The 23,023-nt window shown below is 41.3% G+C and overlaps 1 protein-coding gene across 1 annotated transcript in view; it reads right to left on the bottom strand.

Annotated features, from left to right (window-relative positions):
- Nucleotides 1–21,466, bottom strand: part of LOC117344727 (transmembrane channel-like protein 3) — a 37,790-nt gene extending 16,324 nt beyond the window's left edge. The window contains exons 1-10 of the mRNA XM_033907556.1: nt 21,368–21,466; nt 20,048–20,165; nt 19,694–19,828; nt 19,204–19,267; nt 17,794–17,854; nt 17,463–17,569; nt 16,615–16,662; nt 14,242–14,375; nt 10,658–10,805; nt 9,673–9,722 (exon numbers count right to left, since the gene is read on the bottom strand). Of these exons, the coding sequence (XP_033763447.1) occupies nt 9,673–9,722; nt 10,658–10,805; nt 14,242–14,375; nt 16,615–16,662; nt 17,463–17,569; nt 17,794–17,854; nt 19,204–19,267; nt 19,694–19,828; nt 20,048–20,165; nt 21,368–21,452 (950 nt within the window). The 5' untranslated portion in view covers nt 21,453–21,466. The remainder of the gene's footprint in view (nt 1–9,672; nt 9,723–10,657; nt 10,806–14,241; nt 14,376–16,614; nt 16,663–17,462; nt 17,570–17,793; nt 17,855–19,203; nt 19,268–19,693; nt 19,829–20,047; nt 20,166–21,367) is intronic.
- Between the last annotated feature and the right edge of the window lie 1,557 nt (nt 21,467–23,023).

Here is a 23,023-nt window from a genome sequence, read left to right on the forward strand (position 1 = left end):
AACTGAGTCAGTCCGGACATAGTCAGAGATATAGACATCATCAAACTGAGTCAGTCCGGACATGGTCAGAGATATAGACACCATCAAACTGAGTCAGTCCGACATGGTCAGAGATATAGACATCATCAAACTGAGTCAGTCCGGACATGGTCAGAGATATAGACACCATCAAACTGAGTCAGTCCGGACATGGTCAGAGATATAGACACCATCAAACTGAGTCAGTCCGACATGGTCAGAGATATAGACATCATCAAACTGAGTCAGTCCGGACATGGTCAGAGATATAGACACCATCAAACTGAGTCAGTCCGGACATGGTCAGAGATATAGACACCATCAAACTGAGTCAGTCCGACATGGTCAGAGATATAGACATCATCAAACTGAGTCAGTCCGGACATGGTCAGAGATATAGACACCATCAAACTGAGTCAGTCCGGACAAGGTCAGAGATATAGACACCATCAAACTGAGTCAGTCCGGCCATGGTCAGAGATATAGACACCATCAAACTGAGTCAGTCCGGACATGGTCAGAGATATAGACACCATTAAACTGAGTCAGTCCGGACATGGTCAGAGATATAGACACCATCAAACTGAGTCAGTCCGGACAAGGTCAGAGATATAGACACCATCAAACTGAGTCAGTCCGGACAAGGTCAGAGATATAGACACCATCAAACTGAGTCAGACCGACATGGTCAGGATATAGACACCATCAAACTGAGTCAGTCCGGACAAGGTCAGAGATATAGACACCATCAAACTGAGTCAGACCGACATGGTCAGAGATATAGACACCATCAAACTGAGTCAGTCCGGACATGGTCAGAGATATAGACACCATCAAACTGAGTCAGTCCGGACAAGGTCAGAGATATAGACACCATTAAACTGAGTCAGTCCGGACATGGTCAGAGATATAGACATCATCAAACTGAGTTAGTCCGGACATGGTCAGAGATATAGACACCATCAAACTGAGTCAGTCCGGACATGGTCAGAGATATAGACACCATCAAACTGAGTCAGTCCGGACAAGGTCAAAGATATAGACACCATCAAACTGAGTCAGTCCGGACATGGTCAGAGATATAGACATCATCAAACTGAGTCAGTCAGACAAGGTCAGAGATATAGACATCATCAAACTGAGTCAGTCCGGACATGGTCAGAGATATAGACACCATCAAACTGAGTCAGACCGACATGGTCAGAGATATAGACACCATTAAACTGAGTCAGACCGGACAAGGTCAGAGATATAGACATCATCAAACTGAGTCAGTCCGGACAAGGTCAGAGATATAGACACCATCAAACTGAGTCAGTCCGACAAGGTCAGAGATATAGACACCATTAAACTGAGTCAGTCCGGACAAGGTCAGAGATATAGACACCATCAAACTGAGTCAGTCCGACAAGGTCAGAGATAGAGACACCATCAAACTGAGTCAGTCCGACATGGTCAGAGATATAGACACCATCAAACTGAGTCAGTCCGACATAGTCAGAGATATAGACACCATCAAACTGAGTCAGTCCGACATGGTCAGAGATATAGACACCATCAAACTGAGTCAGACCGGACATGGTCAGAGATATAGACATCATCAATCTGAGTCAGTCCGACATGGTCAGAGATATAGACACCATCAAACTGAGTCAGTCCGACATGGTCAGAGATATAGACACCATCAAACTGAGTCAGACCGGACATGGTCAGAGATATAGACACCATCAAACTGAGTCAGTCCGACATGGTCAGAGATATAGACACCATTAAACTGAGTCAGTCCGACATGGTCAGAGATATAGACACCATCAAACTGAGTCAGTCCGACATGGTCAGAGATATAGTCACCATCAAACTGAGTCAGACCGGACATGGTCAGAGATATAGACACCATCAAACTGAGTCAGTCCGGACATGGTCAGAGATATAGACACCATCAAACTGAGTCAGTCCGGACATGGTCAGAGATATAGACACCATTAAACTGAGTCAGTCCGACATGGTCAGAGATATAGACACCATCAAACTGAGTCAGTCCGACATGGTCAGAGATATAGACACCATTAAACTGAGTCAGTCCGGACATGGGCAGAGATATAGACACCATCAAACTGAGTCAGTCCGACATGGTCAGAGATATAGACACCATCAAACTGAGTCAGTCCGGACAAGGTCAGAGATATAGACACCATCAAACTGAGTCAGTCCGACATGGTCAGGATATAGACACCATCAAACTGAGTCAGTCCGACATGGTCAGAGATATAGACACCATCAAACTGAGTCAGTCCGGACATGGTCAGAGATATAGACACCATCAAACTGAGTCAGTCCGGACAAGGTCAGAGATATAGACACCATCAAACTGAGTCAGTCCGACATGGTCAGGATATAGACACCATCAAACTGAGTCAGTCCGACATGGTCAGAGATATAGACACCATCAAACTGAGTCAGTCCGGACATGGTCAGAGATATAGACACCATCAAACTGAGTCAGTCCGGACAAGGTCAGAGATATAGACACCATCAAACTGAGTCAGTCCGGACAAGGTCAGAGATATAGACACCATCAAACTGAGTCAGTCCGGACAAGGTCAGAGATATAGACACCATCAAACTGAGCCAGTCCGACATGGTCAGAGATATAGACACCATTAAACTGAGTCAGTCCGACATGGTCAGAGATATAGACACCATCAAACTGAGTCAGTCCGACATGGTCAGAGATATAGACACCATCAAACTGAGTCAATCCGGACAAGGTCAGAGATATAGACACCAACAAACTGAGTCAGTCCGACAAGGTCAGAGATATAGACATCATCAAACTGAGTCAGTCCGGACATGGTCAGAGATATAGACACCATCAAACTGAGTCAGACCGACATGGTCAGAGATATAGACACCATCAAACTGAGTCAGTCCGGACATGGTCAGAGATATAGACACCATCAAACTGAGTCAGTCCGGACAAGGTCAGAGATATAGACACCATTAAACTGAGTCAGTCCGGACATGGTCAGAGATATAGACACCATCAAACTGAGTCAGTCCGACATGGTCAGAGATATAGACACCATTAAACTGAGTCAGTCCGGACATGGTCAGAGATATAGACACCATCAAACTGAGTCAGTCCGACATGGTCAGAGATATAGACACCATTAAACTGAGTCAGTCCGACATGGTCAGAGATATAGACATCATTAAACTGAGTCGACATGGTCAGAGATATAGACATCATCAAACTGAGTCAGTCCGGACATGGTCAGAGATATAGACATCATCAAACTGAGTCAGTCCGGACATGGTCAGAGATATAGACATCATTAAACTGAGTCGACATGGTCAGAGATATAGACATCATCAAACTGAGTCAGTCCGGACATGGTCAGAGATATAGACATCATCAAACTGAGTCAGTCCGGACATGGTCAGAGATATAGACACCATCAAACTGAGTCAGTCCGGACAAGGTCAGAGATATAGACACCATCAAACTGAGTCAGTCCGGACATGGTCAGAGATATAGACACCATCAAACTGAGTCAGTCCGACATGGTCAGAGATATAGACACCATTAAACTGAGTCAGTCCGGACATGGTCAGAGATATAGACACCATCAAACTGAGTCAGTCCGGACAAGGTCAGAGATATAGACATCATCAATCTGAGTCAGTCCGACATGGTCAGAGATATAGACACCATCAAACTGAGTCAGTCCGGACATGGTCAGAGATATAGACATCATCAATCTGAGTCAGTCCGACATGGTCAGAGATATAGACACCATTAAACTGAGTCAGTCCGGACATGGTCAGAGATAAAGACACCATCAAACTAAGTCAGTCCGACATGGTCAGAGATATAGACACCATTAAACTGAGTCAGTCCGGCCATGGTCAGAGATATAGACACCATCAATCTGAGTCAGTCCGGCCATGGTCAGAGATATAGACACCATCAAACTGAGTCAGTCCGACATGGTCAGAGATATAGACACCATTAAACTGAGTCAGTCCGGCCATGGTCAGAGATATAGACACCATTAAACTGAGTCAGTCCGACATGGTCAGAGATATAGACACCATTAAACTGAGTCAGTCCGGCCATGGTCAGAGATATAGACACCATCAAACTGAGTCAGTCCGACATGGTCAGAGATATAGACACCATTAAACTGAGTCAGTCCGGCCATGGTCAGAGATATAGACACCATCAATCTGAGTCAGTCCGACATGGTCAGAGATATAGACACCATTAAACTGAGTCAGACCGGACAAGGTCAGAGATATAGACATCATCAAACTGAGTCAGTCCGGACAAGGTCAGAGATATAGACACCATCAAACTGAGTCAGTCCGACAAGGTCAGAGATATAGACACCATTAAACTGAGTCAGTCCGGACAAGGTCAGAGATATAGACACCATCAAACTGAGTCAGTCCGACAAGGTCAGAGATATAGACACCATCAAACTGAGTCAGTCCGACATGGTCAGAGATATAGACACCATCAAACTGAGTCAGTCCGACATAGTCAGAGATATAGACACCATCAAACTGAGTCAGTCCGACATGGTCAGAGATATAGACACCATCAAACTGAGTCAGACCGGACATGGTCAGAGATATAGACATCATCAATCTGAGTCAGTCCGACATGGTCAGAGATATAGACACCATCAAACTGAGTCAGTCCGACATGGTCAGAGATATAGACACCATCAAACTGAGTCAGACCGGACATGGTCAGAGATATAGACACCATCAAACTGAGTCAGTCCGACATGGTCAGAGATATAGACACCATTAAACTGAGTCAGTCCGACATGGTCAGAGATATAGACACCATCAAACTGAGTCAGTCCGACATGGTCAGAGATATAGACACCATCAAACTGAGTCAGACCGGACATGGTCAGAGATATAGACACCATCAAACTGAGTCAGTCCGGACATGGTCAGAGATATAGACACCATCAAACTGAGTCGGTCCGGACATGGTCAGAGATATAGACACCATTAAACTGAGTCAGTCCGACATGGTCAGAGATATAGACACCATCAAACTGAGTCAGTCCGACATGGTCAGAGATATAGACACCATTAAACTGAGTCAGTCCGGACATGGTCAGAGATATAGACACCATCAAACTGAGTCAGTCCGACATGGTCAGAGATATAGACACCATCAAACTGAGTCAGTCCGGACAAGGTCAGAGATATAGACACCATCAAACTGAGTCAGTCCGACATGGTCAGGATATAGACACCATCAAACTGAGTCAGTCCGACATGGTCAGAGATATAGACACCATCAAACTGAGTCAGTCCGGACATGGTCAGAGATATAGACACCATCAAACTGAGTCAGTCCGGACAAGGTCAGAGATATAGACACCATCAAACTGAGTCAGTCCGGACAAGGTCAGAGATATAGACACCATCAAACTGAGTCAGTCCGGACAAGGTCAGAGATATAGACACCATCAAACTGAGTCAGTCCGACATGGTCAGAGATATAGACACCATTAAACTGAGTCAGTCCGACATGGTCAGAGATATAGACACCATCAAACTGAGTCAGTCCGACATGGTCAGAGATATAGACACCATCAAACTGAGTCAATCCGGACAAGGTCAGAGATATAGACACCAACAAACTGAGTCAGTCCGACAAGGTCAGAGATATAGACATCATCAAACTGAGTCAGTCCGGACATGGTCAGAGATATAGACACCATCAAACTGAGTCAGACCGACATGGTCAGAGATATAGACACCATCAAACTGAGTCAGTCCGGACATGGTCAGAGATATAGACACCATCAAACTGAGTCAGTCCGGACAAGGTCAGAGATATAGACACCATTAAACTGAGTCAGTCCGGACATGGTCAGAGATATAGACACCATCAAACTGAGTCAGTCCGACATGGTCAGAGATATAGACACCATTAAACTGAGTCAGTCCGGACATGGTCAGAGATATAGACACCATCAAACTGAGTCAGTCCGACATGGTCAGAGATATAGACACCATTAAACTGAGTCAGTCCGACATGGTCAGAGATATAGACATCATCAAACTGAGTCAGTCCGGACATGGTCAGAGATATAGACATCATTAAACTGAGTCGACATGGTCAGAGATATAGACATCATCAAACTGAGTCAGTCCGGACATGGTCAGAGATATAGACATCATCAAACTGAGTCAGTCCGGACATGGTCAGAGATATAGACACCATCAAACTGAGTCAGTCCGGACAAGGTCAGAGATATAGACACCATCAAACTGAGTCAGTCCGGACATGGTCAGAGATATAGACACCATCAAACTGAGTCAGTCCGACATGGTCAGAGATATAGACACCATTAAACTGAGTCAGTCCGGACATGGTCAGAGATATAGACACCATCAAACTGAGTCAGTCCGGACAAGGTCAGAGATATAGACATCATCAATCTGAGTCAGTCCGACATGGTCAGAGATATAGACACCATCAAACTGAGTCAGTCCGGACATGGTCAGAGATATAGACATCATCAATCTGAGTCAGTCCGACATGGTCAGAGATATAGACACCATTAAACTGAGTCAGTCCGGACATGGTCAGAGATATAGACACCATCAAACTGAGTCAGTCCGACATGGTCAGAGATATAGACACCATTAAACTGAGTCAGTCCGGCCATGGTCAGAGATATAGACACCATCAATCTGAGTCAGTCCGGCCATGGTCAGAGATATAGACACCATCAAACTGAGTCAGTCCGACATGGTCAGAGATATAGACACCATTAAACTGAGTCAGTCCGGCCATGGTCAGAGATATAGACACCATTAAACTGAGTCAGTCCGACATGGTCAGAGATATAGACACCATTAAACTGAGTCAGTCCGGCCATGGTCAGAGATATAGACACCATCAAACTGAGTCAGTCCGACATGGTCAGAGATATAGACACCATTAAACTGAGTCAGTCCGGCCATGGTCAGAGATATAGACACCATCAATCTGAGTCAGTCCGACATGGTCAGAGATATAGACACCATTAAACTGAGTCAGTCCGGACATGGTCAGAGATATAGACACCATCAAACTGAGTCAGTCCGGACAAGGTCAGAGATATAGACACCATTAAACTGAGTCAGTCCGGACAAGGTCAGAGATATAGACATCATCAATCTGAGTCAGTCCGACATGGTCAGAGATATAGACACCATTAAACTGAGTCAGTCCGGACATGGTCAGAGATATAGACACCATCAAACTGAGTCAGTCCGGACATGGTCAGAGATATAGACACCATCAAACTGAGTCAGTCCGGACAAGGTCAGAGATATAGACACCATCAAACTGAGTCAGTCCGGACAAGGTCAGAGATATAGACACCATCAAACTGAGTCAGACAAGGTCAGAGATATAGACACCATCAAACTGAGTCGGTCCGGACATGGTCAGAGATATAGACATCATCAAACTGAGTCAGTCCGGACAAGGTCAGAGATATAGACACCATCAAACTGAGTCAGTCCGGACAAGGTCAGAGATATAGACACCATTAAACTGAGTCAGTCCGGACAAGGTCAGAGATATAGACACCATTAAACTGAGTCAGTCCGGACATGGTCAGAGATATAGACACCATTAAACTGAGTCAGTCCGGACAAGGTCAGAGATATAGACACCATTAAACTGAGTCAGTCCGGACAAGGTCAGAGATATAGACACCATTAAACTGAGTCAGTCCGGACAAGGTCAGAGATATAGACACCATCAAACTGAGTCAGACCGACATGGTCAGAGATATAGACACCATCAAACTGAGTCAGTCCGGACATGGTCAGAGATATAGACACCATCAAACTGAGTCAGTCCGGACAAGGTCAGAGATATAGACACCGTCAAACTGTGTTATATAAGATATCTTATATACACGTAATTCGATTATAAGATATCTTATAAAGAACGACAATGAATTTGAGATAATAAACTCTCCTCCACTCGATGAAGGAGCCGAGATGAAACTGAAACTACAAAAAATGTACATATAATAGTAGGTTGAAACAGATTTATAATTGCCATGTTCAGGAAGGCTTCCAACAAAACAAAAGTTACCTGACAGAGGGAGCAGTCATTCTCGAGCTTTTAGGTTTGCCGGTCTCACGAGAGTCTCGTTCTTTATAAGATATCTTATAAATCATATAACATATCTTTTATGAGATATCTTATAAACTTTAAGTAAGATATCTTATAAACATATATCGCATACACATATTAGATATCCTTTATACTATCGTGTTTAAGCTATAATTTCCCCAGTGTAGCACTGCTATGTTTGATGCTAACAAAAAAAGCAACTATATAATTTGGTAAAATACTGGATCAACATTGCTCCGCGAATAACTGACAACTTGGCTTGCAATACCATCAAACTGAATCAGTCCGGACATGGTCAGAGAGATCGTATTTTTCACTCTACTCATTTTCATTACACATTGAAATCAATCATTCTTTAATTACGACTTTGAAAAGGATGTTTGTTTTTCAGCGATCTCTCGATAGATGAATATACAACTACTTGTAAAAAAGACAGCAGGAATGTCGTCAAACATTTAGACAATCTGAAAGGCAGCACTCCTCCTATGACGTACATGTTTTAAACACCCAATTATCCTCAAACGTTTTTCACGGCTTTTCATTTCTATATTTTTAGAAGTACAATTTTATCTCCATGACGCGTTAGATATATTTTTGGATTAGGTTAGATTACTGACACGTGAGTGAGGGCCCACCATATATTCTAAATCTGTATTGCAGATCCGCATTTAATAAAATTTGGCCTTTTAAAAGGTCTGCTATGACGTATTTATTACAATATATATATGGGTCAAAGAAGTAATATTAACGGTAATAATCCGGGTAACACTGGATCCTTACAAAGGGGTGTCTGCAGGATACGAATTACTTCAAATGTTAATATGGGACAATAATTCTAACAGTGTGGACATGAACAATGTCAAATTTTCGAGGCAATCCACCCCTTTATCAAGACACAGATAATACACATACCATCACATGATATATAAACAACTAGAAAATACAATAGGATACAGTAAGACGAGTATTTTTGGTATATATAAATATTCATCGAGTACAACTACGACAGGAAATTCAAATCTTTGTCTTCGGATACTCAGATATATTCCAATTAACAACGACGTTGAACTTAATATTAGGAACTTTTAAAATTAGTATTATACTTATGCAAATCACATTGCAACACCATCTTAAGCTTCAAAAAGTTTGGCAATATTGATTCTGATATAATCTCCGGAAACAAGGATGCCGACGGACAGACTGTTGACAGGTATTGTAGGACAACCAGGCCTGCCTAGATACTTTGGTCTATCGATATACATATGTATAACCAATGGGGTTTATTTAAAGATGATGATTTAATTACCTTCTCTTCATAATTAAATTTCAAAACTGAAAAAGGAAAACGTTTTAACGAAAATACATTGAAATTTTATTTATTGTTATTTAATACAGCAACAATAATTTTTGATAAAAATTCAATGTTTTCAGTTCTATATTTAATCATTTAAAAAGATAAAAAAAAAATCTGTACTTACATTGTTGTCAAAGCTTTCCCTTTGTGACTTTGATCCTCGCGAATTTTTTCCTGTAATCATAATTGTTTTTCTATATTGTTTATTATTTTGTTTTGAGATTTTATTAGAAATTTTTCGTATTTGCCTGTTCCAAATTATATTTACCCATAAACTACTGACTTTATAGGGAAGCTGAGGAAGAGAAAGTCAACCTCCGTTCACTACAATAATCAATTGACACCAACAAGACGATGCATAATTTGAGAAAGTAGCTGGAGTATTCAAGCAGATATATTATATATTATATTACATGTATATATATTATATTTTAAAACAATGTATTGTTGTCAATGATCAAAATTGCTTTATGATATCATTGATATTTCCCTGCACTTCCGATCTGTCTCTTCTTTCACTCTATTGACATCCAAATTCGTTTCATTGTATATAATGTACGTAATAGATGTCTATTGCGGCTGTTTGTTTTTATTTTGTTTAACGTAGGGTCATATAAGGACGTGCCAGGTTTTGGAGGTGGAGGAAAGCCGGAGTACCCGGAGAAAAACCACCGGCCTACAGTCAGTACCTGGCAACTGCCCCACGTAGGTTTTTTTTTTTTTTTTTTTCCTTTTTTTTTCCGATTTCCACAACTAATTCGTATTGTTATCGCCTGTATCAGCAAACACGAATAAGAGAGCATTTATTGTTTATTGAGAGAGCTGCAGATATATCATGATTGATGCAAATATCCATTTTAATGACTTAAAATTTTGTTTAAATCTACCAACCATTTCCAGGGTTAAATTCTTAGATATGTTCCTTAGCAACGGATTAAACGAATCACATTTTCATCTTCACCATCATAAAATGTTGTCCAGAAGAAAAAGAAAATTGAAACACTCAATATCATAATATTGATCATAAATTATAGGCCAACACAAAATTCCAAGCTTTAAATCAGAATCCATTTCAAATTCCGGAAACTGCCCAGGATACATAACAATACCTTAAGTTCCATTGTGAATTCCCGGATGTGGTCACGTGTCCCAGTCCTTGTAGTGATCCCATGGTCCCAGGAACAGAACGTCCGATGAGAGAAGTCATAATTGTCGTCCGTAACAGCTAATTTACTACGTCTATAACGGACGTTCATACTGAAATAAAAGACAGACGTGTCCAATAGCAAATGTCATTACAGGGATATAACGGTAAACCAATTTTTATTTTGCATTATTTTTCATATTATTGCCGTATGCGTATATATTTTAAAAATATAACCTTATGAACGACGACAATTTGATTTTGATGAAATCTGTACATAAAAACATAAATTATTAATTCTAAAAAGGTAATCACAATTCGTTGATCAACAGTCTGGATATGTAAATTTTGTGTCATACACGATATAACGCATGCGCACAACAAGCTACAACACTTGAAAACAAAAATGGCGTCCCGCGTGAGTCGACCGCGGTTGAAACGGTAAGAGCTTCAGCAACAAAGAGAAGAATGACCAAATGGTCAAATACAATCCTAGAATTACACTGGGAAGCAGTACAGTAGATGGGGGCAGTTCAAACAAGCGAACAGTGAATACGTACGCTGCTCCTATTTCGCAGCTATGTCTATTTAATACTGTTTTCACTACTATGTGCACAGGGCTAACACTTATATACACATAAATATTTACGCCGTAATATATGCAGAACGTGTTAAAACATTTAAACAGTGTATAACATTGTTATCCAACTAACCCAGATGAAATGTTTGTGTTTACGGAGGAAAATGTCTCGATTTCAAAACAGTCACGTGATGATTTAAAAATAATTTCCGCGCTAAATTTAGAGGGGGTTTCCCAACTTAATCGAGTGGTCAAACTGGACATAGGGAGCGACTGTGAATATTGGGATAGCACAGAAACATAACTGGAAAGGAACAAAACACGTACATTCAATGAAAACACCAATGTTTTTTACCGTGTACCCAAGGATTGGTCTCATTTGGTTAGTTTAGTAAACAAGTCAAGCGGCTTTTGTAAAATGGACGAAGAGCAGCAATCCAATATTTGCATAAAAAAGGTTTTACACCTAAGGATATATCCATAATGATTATGGTAGTAACACTAGGGAAAGATGCCCTTTCATATGCTACAGTGAAAAGGTAGATTGCGGAATTTAAGCGAGGCCGACAGAGCCTTGAGGATGACTCCCGTCCTGGAAGGCCTGTCAATGTTGCAACCCTAGAAATGATCAATAATGTTCATGATATTGTTATGAATGACAGACGAGTCACAGTAAGATATATAGCCAGTAGAGTTGGTATTTCACAGGAGAAAGTACATTTCATTCTGACCGAAGATCTTGCAATGAGAATGCTTTCGGCCCGATGGGTACCAAGATTTCTGACAGTTGATCAGAAGCACACCAGCCGCACATTATCGCGTGCTAATCTAAACCTTTTTCAGGAAGATCCTGCCAACTTTCTAAAGAGATTTGTCACTATGGATAAAACATGGGTCCATTATTTTATCCCAGAGGCCAAACAATATTCGAAACAATGGAAGCACCCTGGTTCTCCCCCGCAAAAGAAGGCAAAAACTATTCCATAAGCTTCCCAGGTTATGGCCTCGGTTTTCTCCAAAATGGACAAACAATCAATGACACATATTATGCTTCACTTCTGAGGCAGTTACGGGAAAATACTAAATTTGAACGCCGCGGAAAGCTCACTAAAGGTGTGTTTTTCTATCAGGACAATGCTCCTGTTCACAAGTCTGCCATTGCCATAGCTGCCATTCACGATTGTGGTTTTAAATTGATCCGCCTTTTTCACCTGATCTCGCTCCATCAGACTTTCATCTATTTCTAAAACTGAAAAAAGCTATTTCTGGCACCCACTTTCAGTCCGATGTTGACGGCGTACATGCAGTGGATGACTTTCTGAACGGCCAAGAAAAGGAGTTCTATTAAAGTGGCATGGAAGCCCTTAAACACGGCTGGGAAAAGTGTACAGATAATACAATATGTCCGGCAAAATTCAAATCCTTCAATATGAGGCTCACAACATATCAATCAGCCCTCGTATCTCAGTCGGTAAGAGAGACGGGCCTGTCTGTGTTGTAATGGTTGTGTCCTTGAACAAGACACTTTACCTGAATTGCTCTCGATGACATACGACAGGCCTCTCGTATGTTGTTCAGTGATGTAGTCATCAGCTACTACAAGGAGATCGAGTCTCAAAATAACTCTGACTGTTTACGTGGCGATAAACCCAGCAAAAAAAAAACAAATATTGGCTTGTATTCCTTCGTGAAGAATCTGCTGTACTACTGCATTTTTATTGAATATATACATTATGTATAAAAGATGAGCCAAACCATTAAATGTTATTCGAAACAATAAAATATATCAGACAACGCCCATACATGTTGTCGAGTCTGCCTTTGAGACGACCCCCATTCAGCAAACTACTCTTGAGACCATCCCTAATTAACAATCTCCCCTGGAGACCAATATCCCTACAGGGCAGTTCCCTTAATATTTTATCAAATATATATCAGAATGTGTGAGAACTTTAAATATCCTGTAAACATATACAGTTTAGCGATAATTCTATTTTCGTGCTTTCCGCGTTTGAAGCATTGGGCTAATTATACTTTCTATATCGTTATTTCTATAGAAAATATTGCGAGTGAGACAAGTCATCATTATTATTTCATTTCATTATTTAACAACTGTGAAACAAGTTATACGACGGGTCTTAGTGTGGGAAAAAACTGGTGTACCCACGTGGTCGGGCAGTTAACTAGATACCCTTTCACATCCGATCGGGGAATCGAACCCCGGCCGCCAATAAAAGCAAGTGTGTTACCACTCTGCCATCCGTTAAACTTTGTTTCATTGACCGACAAATGAATAATCAGCGCCGCGAAAAAGGCGTTACGATAACCCTAAGCAATACCATTTTGAACTGTGAATACACATATATCGCGTATAGTCTGTGGATTTTGTACCAAAAAAGATCATTAAAGCATCAAACCATGGCATATATCAACAAGGCGTACATATATAAACACACAACAAGCAATAAAAGAATCAATTTAGTGAAATGTTATGAAAGTGCTGATAATCGCTTGTGTTTATGCTGGTATAGGCGTGGGGATATGTGAGAGTGGTCGGGTGGCACAGTGGTAACACACTTGTATTTCACCTAGGCGGCAGGGGCTCGATTCCTCGATCGGACGTGAAAAGGTATGGGGTCACCTGCCCGACCACGTGGGTTTTCCTCTGGTTTTCCGGTTTCCTTACACAGTAAGACCCTCGCGCGCTTCCATCCGGGCCAACAAGCATTCTTAATATTATACAAATATATCATGTGTGTCCCTGCAATAGTCTAGAATAGTTTACCCTCGGTTCTAGTAGTCAAATACTCTGGATTATTGTACAGACACCCATGATATGCTTGTTTTATTACACAATCACTAAAACACACTTAGAATCACTGAAATCTCGACTTTCCTGTAGGCCTAGATGTCGCCTAGCAGTTTTGATATCATAAAAGTTTACGAATATATGTCAATAAATAAAATACCTCACACCAATCACGACGAGAGTTGTCAAGCTGACTGCCAGCCATGTGAGGAGATAAGCCAATGGGTGTCCGTAATTATTGATCATTTGGCTACTGTACGCCCCGTAAAACATCAGGCTTCCGGATAATTCACCCTGAAAAAAAAATATATTGTAACATTTTCACATTATACAATGGTTCTTTTTTATCTTTGTTTTTCTTTTAGCCTGTTTGACCCCAGTATTACCAGATACGTGATATGACGAACTTGTGAACCCTATGACGAAATTGTGAACCCTACTTCGGTTCAAGAAATTATTGCATTGAAGTAAAACAATGGGGAGGGGGGAGCGTACTACAACAAGGGGAGGTGTACTTACAACTAATACAATTGGAGGTGTACTTAAAACTAAAACAATGGCAGGCGTACTTACAACTCAAACAAAGGGAGGCGTACTTACAACTAATACAATGGCAGGCGTACTTACACCTAAAACAATGGCAGGTGTACTTATAACTCAAACAAAGGGAGGCGTACTTATAACTCAAACAATGGGAGTCGTACTTATAACTCAAACAAAGGGAGTCGTATTTACAGCTAAAACAATCGGAGGCGTACTTACATCTAAAACAATGGGAGGTGTACTTACATCTGAAACAAAGGGAGGTGTACTTACAGCTAAAACAAAAGGAGGCGTACTTATAACTCAAAGAGTGGAGGTGTACTTACAACTCAAACAATGGCTGGCGTACTTACAACTTAAAAACAATGGAAAACTTTATATATTTTGCGTACACATGCTCTAAACCCGTGCCAACATTTGTAAGAATTTAGACATGGAAAACATATTGTTACGAAAGGAAACGTGTAATAAATAACAATATCACCTTATCAACACCACTCACCACCCACTGACTGGTAAGGTTTAAATAGCTTCATGTTTCATAACTGTACCACAAGGGGTCGTGCTCAGACAGGTTAACCCCAGAAAGGAAGTGAACTACGCAAAAGGAAATTCACAGTTTATTTGTTTGTTTCTTTGTTTATCTGATTGATATTTAAGGTTCAACGATCTTGTACATGTAACAACCAGGGCCATGTGGTATGGGTATAGGGAGACATTGACAACTAGGGTTATATGTTACGGTTGTCCAGGGAGACACCAACAACTAGGGGCATATGGTACGGGCGTAAAGGGAGACACCAAAGGCTAGAGTCATCTGGTACGGGCGTATAGGAAGACACCAAAGGCTAGAGTCATATGGTACGGGTGTATAGGGAGACACCAAAGGCTAGAGTCATATAATACGGACGTATAGGGAGACACCAAAGGCTAGAGTCATATGGTACGGGCGTATAGGGAGACACCAAAGGCTAGAGTCATATGGTACGGGTGTTTAGGGAGACACCAAAGGCTAGAGTCATATGGTACGGGTGTATAGGGAGATACCAAAGGCTAGAGTCATATGGTACGGGCGTATAGGGAGACACCAACAACTAGGGACATATGGTACGGGCGTAAAGGGAGACACCAAAAGGCTAGAGTCATATAATACGGACGTATAGGGAGACACCAAAGGCTAGAGTCATATGGTACGGGCGTATAGAGAGACACCAAAGGCTAGAGTCATATAATACGGACGTATAGGGAGACACCAAAGGCTAGAGTCATATAATACGGGCGTATAGGGAGACACCAAAGGCTAGAGTCATATAATACGGACGTATAGGGAGACACCAAAGGCTAGAGTCATATGGTACGGGCGTATAGAGAGACACCAAAGGCTAGAGTCATATAATACGGGCGTATAGGGAGATACCAAAGGCTAGAGTCATATGATATGGGCGTATAGAGAGACACCAAAGGCTAGAGTCATATAATACGGACGTATAGGGAGATACCAAAGGCTAGAGTCATATGGTACGGGCGTATAGAGAGACACCAAAGGCTAGAGTCATATGGTACGGGCGTATAGGGAGACACCAAAGGCTAGAGTCATATAATATGGGCGTATAGGGAGGCACTTAGAGCAAAGGCCATATGGTACGGGCGTCTAGGGGATACCAACACCTAAGGCCATATATGGACGCCTATTGGGACATCAACGGTTAGGGTCGTATAGCACGGGCGTCTAGAGAGATACAAACAGCAAGGGTGATTTGGTACAGTATATTTACCAGCTATTTGGCCCATAACCCCCTCATAACCCCTTACTTACAAATGTGACAGTGATAACACCTTACTTACAAACGTCACAGTGATAACCCCTTACTTACAAACGTCACAGTGATAACCCCTTACTTACAAACGTTACAGTGATAACCCCTTACTTACAAACGTCACAGTGATAACGCCTTACTTACAAACGTCACAGTGATAACGCCTTACTTACAAACGTTCCAGAGATCGTTAGATTGGTGTCGGTGTCTTTGTCTATCAACTTTAAAAGAAAACAAAACATCATATCAATCATATCATGGAGACTATGAATTATTTTTATTGTACGTTTTATCTACAAATCAATTGGATACATATTTTAAATACAGACACGGTTTTGATTTTATTTCTCTGGTCCCTATACTGAAAACAAATCAGAGAGATCGCGAATGAAGACGTAAAAATGGCGCATAGGACAATCCCTACTGTATTCCTACAAAGATAAAACCATAAAAGGGATGTTCAAATTCCTCATAGAAGCCGCACCTTTCACACTTCACGGACAAATGTGAATTAAGCCCACTCTTCCGTCGCATACACCTTCTATTACTATTAAGTGTGAAGCGTGGTCCTTTCGAAATGACGTTTGTTTGTAATATACTACAATAAAAATACTACTGTCGGTAAACAGATGTAAAATAAACCATCACGGGGGAGGAGACCATCCCCCAAAAATCACACTCTTTTTGACGGATTCTTAAAGGAAAATTAACAAACAAAAACCGACCTTTTATTTGTTAACAGATTCATTAAAAAGAATAATTTTGTGGATTAATTGATTTATATATACTAGTATGTATATATTATGCCCAAGGTATCATTGAAACTTCTACCATTGACGGTGAGCAACCAGATAATTATGTCAAGATAATAAACAACCTACGACCACAGACATGAACAGGTCTTCAACGATGTTACCCAAGAGATTGAGTAAAGTATCTAACGAATTTACATATACGGTTTACTGCACTGAAACTCAGGTTACACAGCAAGCGCCATAAAGACGTTGTTGTAAATACTCACGTGTGGTAGTGTTGTAAAGGCGAACATGACAAACGCGGTGGCGATGTTGATATAAAATAAGACTCGCAGGAAAGCAAAATAGGACGCTACATTACTTCCGAAGTAAGCTATAACAAACAAGAAAAAATATGTACATGTATTTGAAACACAGAATGTTTACTTTATTGTTTAATTAATTATTTATTTATTTCCTTTTTAGTTCACCACTACGATAAAACTGAATTAACTTTTGTAATTGAAATCGCATGAAAATTTCTTTTTAATTCCATTTTTAAAAGTAAGAAAACAGACCATAGGTTTTTATTTGCAGTAATTACATAAATACACTTACCAGCTATACTTTTTATAGGTCCATCCCAAAGTTGAAACACTGAAGTGAGGTTATTTCTTGTCTGCCAAAAACAAATCACATCACCTGATTTTCTGTAGAATCCATTTAGTTTCGTTACTGTTTCATATACAATGTACATTTATATGACACGACCTATCTCCCTTGATATCTCCATACATTTCACATATTTAGATATCTTATAATATATTTCATATCCCAAAAAAAAATTATATCTCCCTTATTTTACATCCCCACATATTATTATCCCCACATAGTTAACTCCTACCCCTTACCTACCGATGGTACTCACACGTTATGTTAATGAGTTAACTCCGACCCCTTACCTACCAATGGTAACTCACACGATATGTTAATGAGTTAACTCCTACCCCTTACCTACCGATGGTAACTCACACGATATGTTAATGAGTTAACTCCTACCCCTTACCTACCAATGGTAACTCACACGATATGTTAATGAGTTAACTCCTACCCCTTACCTACCAATGGTAACTCACACGGTATGTTAATGAGTTAACTCCTACCCCTTACCTACCAATGGTAACTCACACGGTATGTTAATGAGTTAACTCCTACCCCTTACCTACCTATAGTAACTCACACGATATGTTAATGAGTTAACTCCGACCCCTTACCTACCAATGGTAACTCACACGGTATGTTAATGAGTTAACTCCTACCCCTTACCTACCGATGGTAACTCACACGTTATGTTAATGAGTTAACTCCTTCCCCTTACCTACCGATGGTAACTCACACGGTATGTTAATGAGTTAACTCCTACCCCTTACCTACCGATGGTAACTCACACGGTATGTTAATGAGTTAACTCCTACCCCTTACCTACCGATGGTAACTCACACGTTATGTTAATGAGTTAACTCCTTCCCCTTACCTACCGATGGTAACTCACACGGTATGTTAATGAGTTAACTCCTACCCCTTACCTACCGATGGTAACTCACACGGTATGTTAATGAGTTAACTCCGACCCCTTACCTACCGATAGTAACTCACACGATATGTTAATGAGTTAACTCCTACCCCTTACCTACCGATGGTAACTCACACGATATGTTAATGAGTTAACTCCGACCCCTTACCTATCGATGGTAACTCACACGGTATGTTAATGAGTTAACTCCTACCCCTTACTTACCTATAGTAACTCACACGATATGTTAATGAGTTAACTCCTACCCCTTACCTACCGATGGTAACTCACACGGTATGTTAATGAGTTAACTCCGACCCCTTACCTACCGATGGTAACTCGCACGTTATGTTAATGACTGTTTATCCTCTACAGCGTACCGGTCGAGGATAACTCCCTAAACACATCAAATCAGTATATTGATGTATATATTAATGTATTTAAATATAACGCACCTTTTTAGGGGTATTGTATTGCCCTTTGACCTCACGCCGTCTGTGACTCCCGCGCTGTAAAACCCTGACAACAAAACGTAAACATTGAGTTTAATAAGAATCTGTCCTACTCTTTTTGTTCGTAATGTCAATCAAGTCAGTCTACACAGCCAGTTAAAGTTTACCGACATGATTAATAGCGTATTGAAATTAATGGACATTCATTACGCAATCAAAATAAGTCTTAGTAGACAATCAAAATACATTGGAAAGTTTGAAACCAATAAAATTGCAAAATACCAAAAAATTACAAATCACAATTAATCAATAAAATGTATTACCTATCAACAATGTAACCTGGGATTAATAACCAATATTAATTAATCGATACAAATAGTAACCAATCAAAATTAATCGATATGCTTGATGAACAAAATTAGTTGACATTAATTGACATGGGCAGATATATGTAAATCGTGGCGACGTACCACTGAATGTCGCCTATACTTACCGGATAATCTTCAGTTTTTCACGGAGCGGAAGTGAGTTTTCCTGGATCTTATCCAAAATCTTCTCTTCGAATATTTCATGTTCCGCCACCGGAAGTTTAGACTGGGCATGATCCACTTGTTGTTCTGCGTTAAATCTGAAAGTTTAAATCCATTGAATGCTTAGCTTTCTTTCTTCAAAGTTATTGAACGGAAAAAAGTAAATATTTACACGATGTCAATCAGACATTGTATGTAGACAGACAAAGGTATAGATAGAAACATTTCTGTACTCGTAAACCAGAAGCTGCGCATTGGACTGCGCCAACAGTTGATTTTAATTATAGTTTAAGTTAAAACGTTAGCCATAACCATACTCATTGTTGATGAAAGCGAAATTCATTCGATACAAGAGTTCGTCTGCAGACAAGGCTTCTGGTTCTTTTGTATGGTCAGGGTAATCAATTTCCGGTTCCGGTTGCATGACGCTGTTTCCTACAATAAAAATATCAATCCGATATTCCATGGTATACAAGTATTTGTTATATCATATTTATAATAGGAGAGGGAAAATTTCAACGACCAGACCGGGACTCGAACCCAGAACATCCAAACTCTAGACGGACGTTCTAACTATTTGAGCTATATCATTTACCTGGTCACCGGCGCCCAGCCCAGTCCAGCTTCGCTACATATCAAAATTATTATTTCGTGTCCAGCCGAGTGCTAGACTCGCGGCTTAATTCATTCCATTTCGTGTCCAGCCGAGTGCTAGACTCGCGGCTTGATTCATTTCATTCCGTGTTGGGGCCGCGGTGGCCAAGTGGTTAGGTGCACCGACACTTTATCACTAGCCCTCCACCACTGGGTTGTGAGTTCGAAACCTACAATGTACGTGGGGCAGTTGCCAGGTACTGACCGTAGGCCGGTGGTTTTTCTCCGGGTACTCCGGCTTTCCTCCACCTCCAAAACCTGGCACGTCCTTAAATGACCCTGGCTGTTAATAGGACGTTAAACAAAAACAAACCAAATCTGTGTCCAGTCCACGACTAGACTCGCGGCTTGATTCATTCCATTATGTGTCCAGCTGCGGCGAAGACGTTGAAAAACATACGAGTGAGACGCCCGACCTTCCTGTTGGTCTTTTGTATTTGACTTGAAGAATTTCGAGGTGAAACATATACATAATAGGCAGCAAACAGAATCAAACCTTACTATCTCATGCCGAAGAGAGAAAGTGTACCTGACAATTCAGTAGTGATTTTAATAAAAGTGAAATATAAGGAATTCACATTAAATGGATGATGGTTCCAGTGTGTATATGTAGCATGAACGACTTCAGATCAAAGTGAATTCAATTAAAGGGGCATTCTTCGTGTGAGTAAAGTTTAGGTCGTCAAAATTAGAATTACTGGAAAATATGTATTTCTTCTAAGTATATGGCAGTTTTACTCTCAAGATAAACTAAAGCTGAAAATTCTTAATTCGACCCGAAGAATCACTAATTACCGCAAAGACACGGTATTTGTATACGATACGCGTTTTTTCTATACATTTTGGCGTTAATTTCATTACATGTAGGCACAAACACTCATATAATCATCGTTCGGACATAGACTTCATCAATAAAAATTGTGCATGTTTCTTATGTCCGAACAAAGGAATGCCTTTTAACCTTCATTGTAGGGAATACGTACTTTTTCGAAGCCCGCTGTTCGGGGACGGTGGCGGCGGGGCAGGTTTTCTCTGCAACAGCGGCCGGTCTTCTGCGTCCGATTCCATAATTTAGAATTTTCCTGAAGTGAAATAAGTACAAATCATGTCAGGTTGATCATTACAATTTTAGCAACATCTTAACCAGACCGATGATATCAAAGAAACCTTCTTTCCTCATGCCCTGTCTAACGCCAGACCAAAGGAACAACCAGTGACCTATCGTAAGTCAGGTGTGAGTCGGAGTGCCTGGATATCAGCGAGCTTAGTATACCTCTTATGGTATATTCAACCCCTGCGCTGGTCATCACTAATATCATATTTGATCTCCATTCATATTTTTTACCCTTAAAAGTTACAAAAAAATCAAATGGTGACGGGTAAAAGTTTCTCATCATCGGGATGCATTGGCGAGAGCGAGCGTCACAGTTGATATCGCACTCGCGTCTCACCAAGTTGTTTCATAATCTTTATAAAATAAAGTGTTACGATAGTTTACGTTGGGACACGGGAACACCTATGACGTCACTGCCCTGTTAGTACATATTATCGGTACAAAACAACACTAAAGCTTTACCTCTATGACCTCCCCTGACCCCGTTTACCCCTATAACCTCCCCTGACCCCGTTTACCACTATAACCTCCCCTGACCCCGTTTACCCCTATAACCTCCCCTGATCCCGTTTACCCCTATAAAATCCCGTGGTCCCGTTAACCCCAATAACATCCCCTGATCCCGTTTACCCCTATAACCTCCCCTGACACCGTTTACCCCTATAACATCCCCTGATCCCGTTTACCCCTATAAAATCCCGTGGTCCCGTTAACCCCAATAACATCCCCTGATCCCGTTTACCCCTATAACCTCCCCTGACACCGTTTACCCCTATAACATCCCCTGATCTCGTTAACCCACATAACATCCCCTGACCCCGTTTACCCCTATAACCTCCCCTGACCCCGTTTACCCCTATAACCTCCCCTGACCCCGTTTACCCCATTACCTCCCCTGATCCCCGCTTACCCCTATAACCTCCCCTGACACCGTTTACCCTTATAACCTCCCCTGATCCCCGTTTACCCTTATAACCTCCCCTGACACCGTTTACCCTTATAACCTCCCCTGACCACGTTTACCCCTATAACCTCCCCTGACCCCGTTTACCCCTATAACTTCCCCAATCCCTGTTTAACCCTATAACCTCCCCTGACCCCGTTTACCCCTATAATATCCCCTGACCCCGTTTACCCCTATAACCTCCCCTGACCCCGTTTACCCTTCACCTCCCCTGACCCCGTTTACCCCTTCACCTCCCCTGACCCCGTCTACCCCTATAACCTCCCCTGACCCCGTTTACCCCTATAACCTCTCCTGACACCGTTTACCCCTATAACCTCCTCTGACCCCGTTTACCCCTATAACTTCCTCTAACCCTGTTTAACCCTATAACATCTCTGACCCCGTTTACCCCTATAACACCCCCTGACCCCGTTTACCCCTATAACCTTCCCTGATCCCGTTTACCCCTATAACCTCCCCTGACCCCGTTTACCCCTATAACCTCCCCTGACCCCGTTTACCCCTATAACCTCCCCTGACCCCGTTTACCCCTATAACCTCCCCTGACCCCGTTTACCC

Source organism: Pecten maximus, chromosome 16 (assembly GCF_902652985.1).
Source record: "Pecten maximus chromosome 16, xPecMax1.1, whole genome shotgun sequence".
NCBI lineage: Eukaryota > Metazoa > Mollusca > Bivalvia > Pectinida > Pectinidae > Pecten > Pecten maximus.